At 42.0% G+C, this 14423-nt stretch overlaps 1 protein-coding gene across 1 annotated transcript in view; it reads left to right on the forward strand.

Moving 5' to 3' along the window:
* Positions 1–14423, forward strand: part of LOC126272633 (CCN family member 4) — a 370610-nt gene that overhangs the window by 177548 nt on the left and 178639 nt on the right. Inside the window, exon 2 of the mRNA XM_049975652.1 lies at positions 4560–4689. Coding sequence (XP_049831609.1) covers positions 4561–4689 — 129 coding nt within the window. The 5' untranslated portion in view covers position 4560. The remainder of the gene's footprint in view (positions 1–4559; positions 4690–14423) is intronic.

Below are 14423 nucleotides of genomic sequence, written 5' to 3' on the forward strand. Positions count from 1 at the left end.
AACGGTGTGCCTTAAGGCAGTGTCCTCAGTGTGACAGCTTTCGCAATTGCAATCAACAGTATTGCGTCCATGGTACGACGGCCCCGTACAATGCTCCTTGTTTGTGGACGATTTCTCCATTTTCTGTGCGTCTTCCTCCCTTACAACTGCTACACGCCAATTACATCTGACACTCGTGCGATTGGAGAAGACTGTTTGTGTACATTTTAACGGTTCCCGTTCTCTTTTTAATCTCCCTGTTTTAAAACTAGGAGACACTCTTCTCTCCTTTATGCGAAAAGTGAAATATCTCGGGCTTATTTTGAATGAGAAACTCACATGGTTGCCACACTTAAAGGATCTACAAGTCCGCTGTTTCATGGCTTTAAACGTCCTTAAATGCGTCTGTCATAGATCCTGGGGCGCTGACAGGGCACGTCTGCTCCAACTTTATAAGGCCTTCGTGCGACCTCGACTGGAATACGGATGTCACGCTTATGGCTCTGCACGACCCTCCTATCTCAAACTGTTGGATGTGATTCACCATGAGGGTATTAGGCTTTCAACGGGGGCTTATCGCACGACTCCAGTTGCTAGTCTATGCGTCGACGCGGGAGAGCCTCCCTTGTCCATTCGGCGTCTTCTCCTCGTGGTACGGCAGGCGTACAAGGCCAGGTCCACTCCTGTTTCATTGGCGTCCAACACCTTTTCCCAGCCGGCACTGGAACGTATCTTCCGCCACCGTCCGAAGGCAACAAAGCCGTTTGGCGTCCGTGCAAAGGAGAGTCTCGAGTCAGTACACCTGGTGGGCATTAAGGTCCTCCACCCGGGATGGAGTAGGGGATCTCCCTGGCTACTACAAAGGCCAAGATTACTTCTTGATCTGGTTGCTTACAAGAAGTATTGTACCCGGACCACCTTTCTAAGATTAAACTTACTGAGATTTTAGAACGCCATTCAGATTTTATTGCTGTTTACACGGATGGGTCTAAACAGGGGGATTTTATGGGCTGCTCTGCTGTGTTTCCCGATACTGTCCGTTGGATAGGGCTCCCGGAGCAGTTCTCAGTTTACTATGCAGAACTGTTTGCCATTCTGCAAGCATTAGAGCATATGCGCCGACATCATGGCATGAAATTCATCGTCTGCTCCGATTCTCAAAGTGCTCTACACGCTCTTGAACAGATGTACCCAGCAGATCGGATGGTGCAAGAAGTGCAGGACGCACTCCTCTTGCAACAGCAGGGTAAGGATGTATTCTTCTGCTGGGTTCCAGGGCACGTAGGGATTCCTGGAAATGAACTTGCAGATGCGGCTGCCAAGGAGGCTTGCTCCATCACACCTCCTGCTCACTGTTCCGTCCCCTGCGGGCAATAACATCTTTCGTGACTCGAAAGGTCATGCGTTGGTGGGAGGCTCAGTGGCTGGACGTGAGGGACGATACGTTGCGAGCGGTGAAGGATTCTGCCCGACCGTGGCTCACCTCCTTCCGACAACGACGAGCTGAGGAAGTAGCCCTTACACGGCTTAGAATAGGACATTGTCCTTTGACACATGGTTTTCTGTTACGTCGTGAGGAGCCACCAACGTGTCAGACATGTGGGACACAGCTGTCGATACGACATATTTTAACTGAGTGTGTTTTATATGCGGGTTTGAGGGATGATTTCAGTTTCCCACCAGACCTGCCCTCTCTTTTAACTAATAATGAGGCGAGTGTCGCTAGAGTTTTACCCTTTTGTGTGATGTCTGGACTTCTTCCCAAAATATTGGGATTGAGGTCTTAATGTGCTGTACAGTGGTTTGGACACCCGTTTTTTGTAAGTGGTCACTCAGACGCCGTTACTTATTTTTACCTGTTTTGTACTGCTCTTTTTATTTCTAGTTTTATCTACCTGTTTTGATTTGCTGTGTCCAATCTTGCAATTTGAACATTACCAATTCTCGCAAAGATCGGCTCTGAATTGAACTTTTGGGAAAGGGCGCTGATAACCTTGTTGCTGTGAGCCCTAAAACACTAATCATCATCGTCATCATCATAAACTGACTCTATTAATTTTGAGAATGATGGTACGAGGAAAATGGATCTGTATTTTCTATGTCTTTTGAATTTTTTCTTTTTTATTTCAGTGAAATGACCCTTGCATATTTTAAATGCTTGATGTAATTACCTGAAGTGAATGAGTCATTTATTATGTTTATTAAGGAAGCTTGTCTGTTCAGTACACTTTGGTTCAACACATTATTGGTACTACATCATACCCTAATGGCTTTTTACTTTTTAGATTTAGTGCGATTTTTCTTAATTCATGATTGGTGTGTGGTAGTAACCTCTCTGTTCTCAGTGCATGATTATTTACAGGTGTTATGTTCGTTGTTAGGACTTTTTTTTGTAATTTCTCTGCAAACGATAATAAAACAAGCTCGTTCACACAGTTAGCTGTGTGGATCATTTATTGCATTATCACCCTCCATTAGCTGTACATTATTATTATTCTGTTCCCTGTTATCTTCCACTGTTCCATGTTAAGTGATATCGCGAGACTATGTTGCATTATAAATTATTTTATAATTGAATGACTTTTTCCAGAAATTTATGACTCTTTTTGTATCTAAGATAGGAATTTAAGAACTTTCGCTCATTAAGGCTCTTACTCATGGAATTACGGTATCTAAGGACGTGGAAGGACTTCTTCATATCGGCTGTTATTCGTATGCTTTAGTGAAGCACTGCCACTGAAATTCAGGAAGTTTTTTTTTCTAGGTTCAAATAATTTTGAAAACCTAGAGAATTTCAAAATGGCTCTGAGCACTATGGGACTTAACAACTGTGGTCATCAGTCCCGTAGAACTTATAACTACTTAAACCTAACTAACCCAAGGACATCACACACATCCATGCCCGAGGCACGATTCGAACCTGCGAACGTAGCGGTCGCGCGGTTCCAGACTAAAGCGCCTAGAACCACACGGCCACACCGGCCGGTCCTAGGGAATTTCTATGCCCACTTCACCCCAACTTAAGTTTTCTAGTTCTACTGAAAAATCCTGTACTTTGATTTCTTATCAATCTTTTTAGTAGGAGTACACTTTAGGGTCTTTCTCCATACTGTTATTCTTTGTCAGAAATAGTCTGAGAGTCAAAGATATTTTTTGGCAAGATGACAGATTTCTCTGTCCATATTTGTTGACAAATGACCGATTACCACTGCCGTAATTGTAATTTTCCTTGTTGCTCTACTTACCGAAAGGAACATGCCAAAAGATATGTATGGGGATGCCATTATTACCGTTTGTGGTATTTGTGTTTATGTTTATGTCTCCAGACAAAATTATTTCAACTTCTGTAGTTTTGACTGTATGTAAAACATATGTTAATTTATTGAAAAAAGTATCCAAACTAGATTTTGTTAAGTGATAGACAAAAAAAGTCATGAACTTCTTGTTGATGTCAAGCTGTGTTAATTTAATAGCTGATGATTCAAGATGATGTCTTAACTTTCTGCGTACGATCGTGTACTGATTTAAACTTTCTTTTCTGACATAGATGCATGATTCTCCACTCTTTGAAGTACTTCATCAATAAGAAGTTGTCCTTTCATACATTGGAAATAATGCGTCTTCATTCTGTGCTCCGTGAGACAAGTTACTGTGATGTTCAAAGATTGGAGCTCAGTTTCAAGTTGATGTATTTAATTTTTTATTGAGAGCATGTTTCAAAGCTGAGTTGTATTTTCAGTGGTTTATTTTTCATTGTGACATATAGTAAGCATTACATCTGGCGCTTCAGATTCCAGTGGATCCTTATTAAAAACCTTTTTTAAGCTGTCAGAGATATTACTTAGACAGAGAACTCTGATATCTAAATTTATGCTATAAAGGATACTACAGATAGTTCCCCACGCGTGACCCAAGACCTGCTCCCTTTCTTTCATGAAGTACTAATCTTCCCTTCCCAGTCCTGTTTAAATGTAGCCCAATCTAGTGAAAGCCCACCAGTTGTTTGTCCTGGGTAGTACAATCCCTATACTTCCTAAACATTAGTAAACTGTGGTATACATTTCTTGTTCCTAATACTACCTGAGACATATCTCTCTTTAACACTAACTGTACTCTCTGTGTCCCTACCTTCATACGAACTACCAATCCTTCCCTGTTTCCTTCAGCTGTGTATCAATTTTCCCTTCCTGCTCTCAATCAAAAAATTCCTGCACTATGCTCTGCAGTTCCAGGTGAGACCTACTTCTGAGTCCCCAATGTTCTGCTCACTAAATCCCCTTTTCATTTCCCCTTCCTCCAACTCCCAGTGGATCATTTTACTATGCAGTACTTGACAACAACTATGTCAAAAGGCATGTTAAAGATCGTATCTTCTTAATCAGCGTTGACAGTCTCTAAGTTTCCTTTTTCAGAATATTTAGCAGATCATTCCCTATGTATTGTTTACTGAAGTACCCTATATATTTATATGGAAATGTGCAGCTCCAAGAGGTACACAGGAGGAGGAATTTGATGTTCGCCCTTGTGTTTGTTGGTGACAAGTGGAGATAGTGACAGGTGTGTTTTATTCTGTGGTGCAGGATGAACGTGGCGGTGCTGCTGGTGCTGTCGCTGACGCCCGAGCTGGAGGGCGCGCTGGGGCAGCGGGCTCCCTGCTACGAGTGCGAGGTCTACAAGGACCAGCACCCCCAGTCCAGGCCCTACCAGGAGGTCAGTACTCTACTCTCGCTCACTACAGGCCTAGCCATAACGGGAAAACACTGTGCCTTACTTCGTTGTGAGATTAGGTGCTGATTTGTACAAAAATGCGGAACATGTAATCTGTTACATGTAGAAGAAGCTACTGGATGTGTGTATCTGTTATCTCCTCCTGAGCCCCTTGACCGATTTCAGCCAAATCTGGCACAGGAACATCAGGTCTCACGAGTATCGGCACTATGAGTTTTATATTCTTCCAGCTCCAATAGGAGGAGATATGGGAAAAAAGGTGTGTTTTCAACTACTGGTATGTAAGGTGCCCTCCAGGAGAGTCATGGTGTGTGAGAACAGCATCGGCACGTCGAATCAACCTCGTATGCAGGCCAGCCTAAATTTCAGCGAGACTAAAACAGTTTTTCAGGCTCCAAAATATAGGCTGCCCTGCATGACAAGTATGTTGTGTTGAAGTAGATTCGGCCTGCTTTACCAACTAGGCACATGAATGAACTGAATTGCAGGGTCTACTCATGTCGACAAGCATGGCTGGGGATAGACCAAAGCTCTCCTTTGTGAAGTTTGGAACGTATAGACACGAGGTACTTATGGAAGTGAAGCTGTGGAGACAGCTCGTGAGTCGTGGTTGGATAGCTCATTTGATGCTCCGACAGACAGTTTTGATTTGCCAGGTAGTTTAGTATCAGCACACAAACTCCGTTGCAGAGCGAAAATTTCATTCTGGGAACGCCCCCAGGCTGTGGATAAGCCATATCTGAGCAATATCCTTTCTTCCATGAATACTAGTTCTGCAAGTTTTGCAAGAGAGCTTCTGTGAAGTTTTTGTAGGCAGGAGACGAGCTACTGGCCGAAGTAAAGCTGCGAAGTCGGCTCGTAAGTCGTGCTTGGATAGCTAAGTTGATGGAGGCACGCTGGCTTACCGTGTTCGGTCAACGGTATAACTGCCCTGTGTAACAAAAACCTAGGCGAATGGATGAATGATGAACTTGAACAAGCGCCATGGGACGTCCACCTCGAACAAATAAAACTACCAATAACGAAGGTTCAGATAGAAAGATGAAAATATGGAGTAGCAGGAAAGGAACTGAGAGGAGGAGGACTGAGGCAGAAGACAAGTGGACATGGTAGCGGGATGGTTGAGGACTGGGTAACAGAAGTAGTAAGAGAGTGTGGGAGAATGATGTAGTCAGAGAGAGGGTGGAGGAAGATATGGTCAGAGAAGGGGCTGAAGGAAATGGAAAAAGAGAGGGCGAGGAGCAGATAGAGATGCAGCTGGGAGGATGTGATGGAGAGGGAAAGGAGGAAGGTGTTTTCAATATCTGTATCGAAGCCACTGGAAAAAAGCTAGTAGAAAATAAAATACTCTGCACGCCAAAAAAGTGAAGCACTCACAAAGGCCAAAGAAGCAAAACATACCTTCATTGTTTGAGAGGGAGTGTCATGTTCTTTCAATGATTATAAAATCTAGAAAAATTTGCAACAAATTAAGCAGTACGTGCCACTTAATAGTACGACTTTGTATGCACTGATTCATTTCGGAAGGGTGTCATAAAGTTATTTCATCCTCAGCTGATGCATCTCTAGACCGCCCCACCCACGGTGTAGAGTAGGCAGCAGCCGTTGAACCCAGTACTGTCGTAGGTCCCGCACCCGGATGTACTTAGGCGTACCGGACTGTGGTCCATCAGGAACCCTGGTCGTTGTCTTCGGTCCCACACTCTGAGAGTACAGTTCCTGGTAGTGCACTGCTGCTCTCCCGTCAGTAGTGGTTGGTGTGACACACCATCAAGTTCGTTAGTGGAGTTCAGTGCTGCTGCACTTCACGACTGGCTGGTACTGAGCTTGTTGACCTGACACAGGAGTTACTAAAACAATATGGTCATGTAACGAAATGCCGTCGACACTGACTCCATCGTTTTCATTGACTTGAAGCGTTCTCCCCTACTTAGAGCTGGGGCTCTGGTATTTCAAGAGCTTTCCGTATTTCTGTGACGTACGGTTTACTAGCAATGACCGCATGTGGCCTCGTTATTCTGCTGCCCTTGCTTTAATTCTCTCTTAGCAGCTAGTTAAATTGGTATATGAGTGATTTCCCTAGCCGTATCTATTGCTTCTTGCGACATCCCGCCGCCACTAATGGTGGTGTAACTTACGTTAAATATTTTGTAACGTGGAATCCGTATTACTTTGTGCCGTAACAGTGTTATCGGCAGCCTACGCATGAAACGGTAATTCCCTTAGTGGGACTGCTTCTAGTCACTCACCAATAGTAAGGGATGACACTTTTTTTTTCCTTTGAATGACGGGTGTAGAAGTGAAGAGGTTACATTATGCTTGGCTCACAGTATGACGGTGTTTCCTTGTGTTTGTCAAGACATGGTCGACCAGAACCTTAGAAATTACATAAGATTGCTCCACAAATCTGAATTTAGCACAATTCGACTAGCTGATGAAATGAAAGCCCTGATGAAGATCCCTTTCAGGCAGTGTCAGGTGCTGATAACGCTGCCTCACACAAGTAATCAGCACCTCCGTGTCCCTCATAGTAATTATTGAAAAGTTACCAGGCGGGGTAACAACATTGCACGTGAACACCACTGAGGCACTCTGGTCGTTGTCCTACCCATGACACGGTACAGCAAAACTTATCAGTTACATATCCGCAGATGTTGTACATGTGTACGAAGTTACATCGACATCCGACCATATCTTCTAGGTGCTTAACATTTTTACCAGGCAGTGTACTTCCTCGTTTGTAAAGGCTGAGCAGTAGTAATAACATGTACAAGGTGGTCAGAAACAGTCTCTAAAGCTTGTGTGCGAGTGAGGGTGTACTGAGAAATAATTCTTAAGAAAATTACCTGTACGTTACGCCATATAGCAATGAAGTTAGCCAATCAGGTCAATGCACGCGAAAATTCAACCACTTGCACGCAGTACTGCTCAGGTATCTCTGTGTCTGAGAGTTACCACATGTTGCAATTTTCGTTACCAGTTAAATGCGCTACCGTTATTGGGTTTGAGTAAACCAAAGGAGGAAAACGTCTGGTGACACCTTCTGTGGCACGACGAGTGACTGGCTAACTTCAGTACTAGTTATCTCGGAAACTTTGCTGATTATCGGATTTTTCTGGATAATTATTATCAGCACAGCCTCCTGTGCAGCACTCGTGATAAATTTTCAGACTGTTTCTGATCACTCTGTATAATGTTTTCATTTAGAATTAAAATTCTCCATTTTACATCGAAATATCAGTGTGTTTAGAATACTCGTGTAGCAACTGATTGGTAAATAAAAATATAAAGATTTTATTTTTATAACATTTACATTTTATAATAGATACAGATTTGAAATGAAAGTGAGAAGAGTAACTGCCAGCGAGAATGGAGATAGTCACTTTTATGAGAAATATATGCTACGCACTCAGCAACCGGCGGGTCTGTTAAATTGTCCGGAATACTTTTCAATTTACAGCACTTGCAAAATCTTCCAATCTTTAAACATGATTGTTTCGAATTTTCCTGAGAACTGCTTTAGGAAATAGATGTCCGACCTGAACTTCAAATGCTATAAACATGAAAAAAAAAATGAACCGGACCGTTGAGTAAGGTCACCTTGTGAGTGCAGGCGTATTACTTCAGTTGTATTAATGTAGGTTTGTTTGATGTCAGGCTGGCTTTTGTAACCTTTTGAATGTTTTCGTGTGCAAAATTTAACGGTCAGGTAATGACCAGCTGGAATATGCACCTCTGGGAGCACAAAGAAGGCGAATATGCTTCTGTTTCAAAGATTCTGACAGAAGTGGAGAACGAGCTTCCTTAATCCTCATAACGCCGTCTTTAACATAAATTTTGGGACACGTGAATATTCTTCACTCTTTTAACACAGAACATTCTCTGCAGCTAAGCCTCTTTCTTACTACTGTCTCCCTCAGTGTCTCTTTTAGTATCTCCCTGACACACTGCCGTTGTTTTTGTCCTATTCTTTTTCTCTCACACTGCCATTGTCTCTTTCCTTCTGTCTTATAATCTGCCGTCTTTGTCTTCAGTTACCATTGTCTCCCCTCCAAACACAACCTTGGGGACGGTTTGCTCGGGCTTTTGACTCCGAGACTAGGAAACTTTATAGTCCAGCTAAAGAGGATGCGAGAAAGCAGACAAATCTTGTCATGCTGAAGTTCGCCGTTGTGAGGACGGGTCTCGAGACACCGCTACCCCCCCCCCCCCCCCTTCGCCCCAAACCCATGTACGGTATTGACTTACTTCTTTTTTATTTTAGCTGTCTTCTTCCTTTTTTCTCCCACTGCTCCTACCTCCATTCATTTCTCTCTCTCTTTTAATGCCACTGTCTCTCACTAACGATCACTGTGTCCTCCCTTTTTATCTCCTACTGCTTTGTCTTCATCCAACTCTCTTTCTTTTTCAGTGATACTACGACTCTGCCGCTATCACTGTCTCCTCTGCCTCTTGTAAGCCTTTAGGGACATAAAGTCGTGGGCCACGAATCTCTTCCGTTCCTAACTCTTCGTCTAAAGCTGCGTTGGACATCTTAGGAGCAGCAACACCTCTGAAGATATCCGGGGCAATTCTGGACTAAACTTCAGGAGCGGAAGAGTATCGTGAACCATGACCTAATACCCGAAAAGCTTTACCAGCAACAATAGCATCTGGTCGTGAATGCCTTCATTTTGTCATCAAAAGGTTCTAGGGAGAGAATTTCTTAAGATCAGTCAGACGTCTGGAATCTTCACGTAAGAAGAGCCCACATTTAATTTGTATTTTAACTTTATTGTTGCGTTGTGGAGACTCATCTCCCACACCCTACTTTTTAAAGTTGCAGAGGATTTTCCACACAATCTGTATTCATTGGATTCATAATTATACAGAATTACAATAGGAGAGATGGGTTCTGTTGAGCGGAAGTTACTGCCTCTGCGTCTATTTCTTGCTGGTAAGGTACATATCGGTTCAGGGAACAAAGTAGATTACCTTAAGTTTAGATATATGCAAGCTTCGATAGAAATGACTATTTACAGACATGAGAAGAATTTCGGGAACTTACGAACTTAATAAAAAGAAGAAAATACGGTGATGTATGATACTGTTGTTAACAAGTCAGGGAGAATTTTATCGCAAGACGAGACTTCTGTCCTTACGGAATGAGGAAACTGCGCTAGCGTCTCTATGAAAGTACTATCTTTGGATATTATTGCAAATGTAGAGGCAGGTATGTGTACTCCCTCCAAAGAAACGGATGACGTTACCCGGACTGAAACCACCAGAGAATTGTGTGGCAGTAAACCTTTGGAAAGTAATTTAACGAAAGGTGAGAGAAAGGCTGTTAGAGATTTAAATAAAGATGAAGAAGTAGTCATTCTTCCTGATGATAATGGGAATGGATCTGTTGTTATGAATAAAGATTATTATTGAATCAAAATTTTGAATCTTTTAACGTCAAAAAAGGACAAGACGCTTAAGAACGATCCTACAGCTGGCGTATGTAGGAAAACAAATAATCTGATACAGTCATCTACTTCCATTCCAAAAGAAGAAGAAAAGCGTTATTGAAGACTGAAGCTTTATGTCTCAGACTTTATGGCCTACCCTAAATTCAGAAAACTGATTTTCCTCTGAGACCCGTTGTTAGTGCTATCAGTTCTCCCACGAATGTAATAGCAATATATCTGGCGACTGAATTACAACCATATACTGAGAAAACACTCATATAGAAAAGACTCACATCATTTATAGAAAAGACTAAAGGGATAATACTGTCTCTCAAGATATTCTTGTAGGTCTCGACATTTTGGGTCTATTTACTATGGTTCCAGTAAACGAAGGTATGGTTTTTACAACGGATATTTTTCCATGAGATTTATCTGCTCTTTTCAGACATTCCCTTACATCCAGTCCGTTCCATTTGGATAATGAATTTTATGGGCAACTTGATGGTGTACCAATGGGTAATCCATTAGGTTCTGCAGTAATTAATGTCTGTGTGAAGAAACTCGAACAGCCAGCTTTAGTAATGCAAATAAGAACCCATCTCGCTAGTATCGGTTTGTGGAGTACACATTTGTGGTCTGACCACACAGAAAAGGAAATTCGGACGCATTCTTTGGTTTTCTAAATAAAATAAACCCAAAAATCCAGTTGACTATGGAAACAGAAAATTACAACAAAATACGTTTCTTGGATGTTTTAGTTATGAGACAGACTGGTGGAAGTTTGGCATGTAAGATTTTTCGAAACGTAAGGCACAGAGACAGATATTTACGTAAGAACTCTAATCACCATCCATAACAAAAGAGAAGTGACATTAAAAGTCTTCTCGATAGATCCAAAAGGATTTGCACGTAGAAGGGCTGAAGGACAAACAGGAAAAACAGCGATGGATGTATATAGCTACTCTCCTTTTTATTAAAAAGGTAACAGATCAGATTTTACAGAAGAACTCCAGGAAAATATGTCAAGCACTTCGATCGTTCGTATCAAGCACTTCGATCTGTTAAGGATAAATATCCTCCTCTGTCGTCATATGGCGTATATAAATTTCCGTGTATGTGTGGTGAATTTTATACTGGAACAACCAAGAGAAGTGTGAATACACGACTGAAGTAACAAGAAAGTCTAACTTCCAGAATGCTAGAGTAACTTGGGATAGCAACTTCTGTTAATCAATAGAACGAAAAACCAGTCCAGGTAGTAAATATTTTATTTTCCATTCGATGACTAGTTTTGGGCCGAGAACCATTATCAGATTAACATAACAAAGTCGAAAATAGCACCTTGTAAGTGCCAACAAAATGTGTAACGTAAATTCACAGTGCATACACATCTGTATGCAGTTTGAATGTACATTATACATTTTGTTGACACCTTCGGAAATGCCAACGACTGTTACACTCGTGCTGGCATTTCAGCGGATATGTCCGAGCAGTCTGCTGTGAACGTCATTGCAGATCATCGAGTGTGGTTGGTGTGTCCTTGTAGGCAGCATCTTTCAACTTCCTCCATAGAAAAATGTCTACAGGCGTCAAATCTGGTAAACGGGCCGGCCAATGTACAGATCCTGTAAGCCCAATCCAACGATATGGAAATAATTCGTGCAGGGAAGTTGTAGTACTTAGTGCATTATAGGCTGGACATCTGTCATGTCGGTACCATAGGTTCCTCCTTTTCAGCACAGGATCATCTCCTAGCAACCTCTGTCAGGAGGGTGCGAACTTGAGTGCTTCCGGTGTTCTATCTATGAAAAACGAGCCCATGAGCTGATGGTTTACTACCCCACACCTCAAGTCTACATTCCAAGGACGCTGACGTTCCACCTGACTAAGCCATTGGGGACTGTCAACAAACCAATAGTGCATGTTTCGGAAGGTTTACCTGGGCGTGATTGGTAAATGTGGCTTCGTCATAAACAAGACACATGTTACATCTGGAGTATATTGTCTTAATGCCCATGTACGAAAGTTAACACGATTCTCATAATCTTTTCTATGCATCTCGTGATGAAGATGTGATGGGGATGGAGCCAATGTCGATGGAAAAGGCATAGGGCATTTGCCTGGCTCGTGCCACTTTCTCGCACGATTGAGCGGGACCTAACGTGCTGATCAACAGGAACAGCAACAAGAACATTAATTGTCCCCTATTTTATCGTCACTTGTTTCCTATTGCTTCCTTAAAAAATTGCTGTACTACCACTTTCACTTTACTAGTTGATTGATAAATAACGGCCGAGATGGTTGACGTCTTTTGTGGTATCCTGGAGCGGAGCTTATGTGCGGATCAACTGCCACAGCAACAAGAGAAATAATCCCCCCCCCCCCTATCTCTTGTCACTTGTTTCTCACTGTTTCTACGGGTTACACCACCACCTTGAGATAACTGGTTAATCAGGTTGATAAATAAATGTCAAGATGGTTGACGCCTTTTGTGATATCTTGCCGCATACACCTAAGATGAGGTAACTGCGTTCTCCCTACACTCTCCAATAACCATGAGGACGTCGACGTTTGCTGCATTCATAAATTCCAACGTCAGCTGAAGACCTACTGCTTGAACTTCCGCACCCTAACTGACTAGCAAGTCGTAATGCATTCAAGCGACACACAAGCGCACTATAAGCAAACATAACAACGTAGGTCCTAGCAGTTATGCATATTGAATGCCATATTGAAGTGCTGGTGTGGAAGCTTCTCAAAATGACTCGCACTAGAATCCTGCAACCTATTTTTAGTATGTTAAAATCAATAGGCATCGACCCATTTAAAAAAGTGAACATTTGCACAGAAAATACACTTTCGAATCATTATTACAATCTGTTTACTAGCTAACAACACAAGCACATGACTACCCATGCATTTGTGTAAAACGTACATCAATAGCGCTTTCTATTTCCGCAATATCTCCGGTACAAAACGAAATCTGCAAGTCACTTAAGTTTTGACAGTTTTTATACCTCGACATACTTTGGCACATATAGACAAAAATAAGTACGCAAAATATAAGGTAATATAAAACTGTATCTCGCCCAAAGCAAATTCGCCTTACACTACTTTACATAATAATGCCCAACTTTTTTAGGCTAAACCTACACTATACCAAAGAGGGGAAAGTAATTTTTGTGAAGTATTTGCGTCACCAGGTTTCAAAGTGCAATACTTTCCATGTCAAGGCAGCCTGAAGAGGCTTGAAGTGCCCATTATACAGAAAAAGGGCGTCGCATAGTTTCATTAGCTAAAAAATGGCAACTAAAGGCATAGTCTGGTGGCCTCGGAACCCTTGTGATGACCCCAGAAACATTACCATATGTTCACTACGCCAGTTAAAACAACAGTTACGCCTCAGACGGGATATTACCTGAATATTTCATGTACATAAGAAGGAAAGTTTGAACCTCTGGATCTCGCTAACGGAAAATGATATCGAAAAATGCTTCAAGTTAGTTCGGTAAAAATTTCGACGATTTGATATGAATAAAAATTGCAGAGGTGGCCATTCCCACAATTAGTACTTTTGGTACCCAAAAGTCGTGAGCTTACGGGGCTTTCTCAGCAAACCGTCTATAGCCCACCCTAGATTACACCAAATGCAGATGAACCTTCCACTTCTTCAATTTGTCTGAGCTGGACGAAGTGTGTATGTAATGTTTAAATTATCACCCTGCTCTGTAGGATAGGTACAGTACGCCGCTTTTCTGATGGGTACCCAAATGGTTTCTAGACCAAGGGCTATCCAAAACACTTAACCCCTTACCTCTGTGATCAACGGAATCCGAGATACAACTACACGATAAATCGCGTATTCACGCATGGCTTTTGGGAACGTATTGGTACATTGTACGGTTATGTTCGGACCGATATCCTTGCAAAGACATACCTAGTTACGGGGAATTCCGCTTGTATCATCATGATGCACGATGTTCCAGATTAAATTAATTCAAATAGTCAATGCTATCACATAGAAATTATGGTCTACTGCAAGTAGCAGTTTAAATAGCGGCAGTGATTAAAATCGACACTATTGAATAACTATGTACAAAATTTCATGCTCGCTGTAAGAGACATAATTAATTTTCTGCGCCGTTTGTCCGTTTTAGCAAATTTTGTTACATACAACAGCCAGAACAGAAAGTAAATGAGTACCGACACTATGTGTATAAGTAATACTGTATTACTATTGACAGTATGTCTAGCATCAGCAAATCTACGCATTTAATTCACAGG

Source organism: Schistocerca gregaria, chromosome 1 (assembly GCF_023897955.1).
Source record: "Schistocerca gregaria isolate iqSchGreg1 chromosome 1, iqSchGreg1.2, whole genome shotgun sequence".
NCBI lineage: Eukaryota > Metazoa > Arthropoda > Insecta > Orthoptera > Acrididae > Schistocerca > Schistocerca gregaria.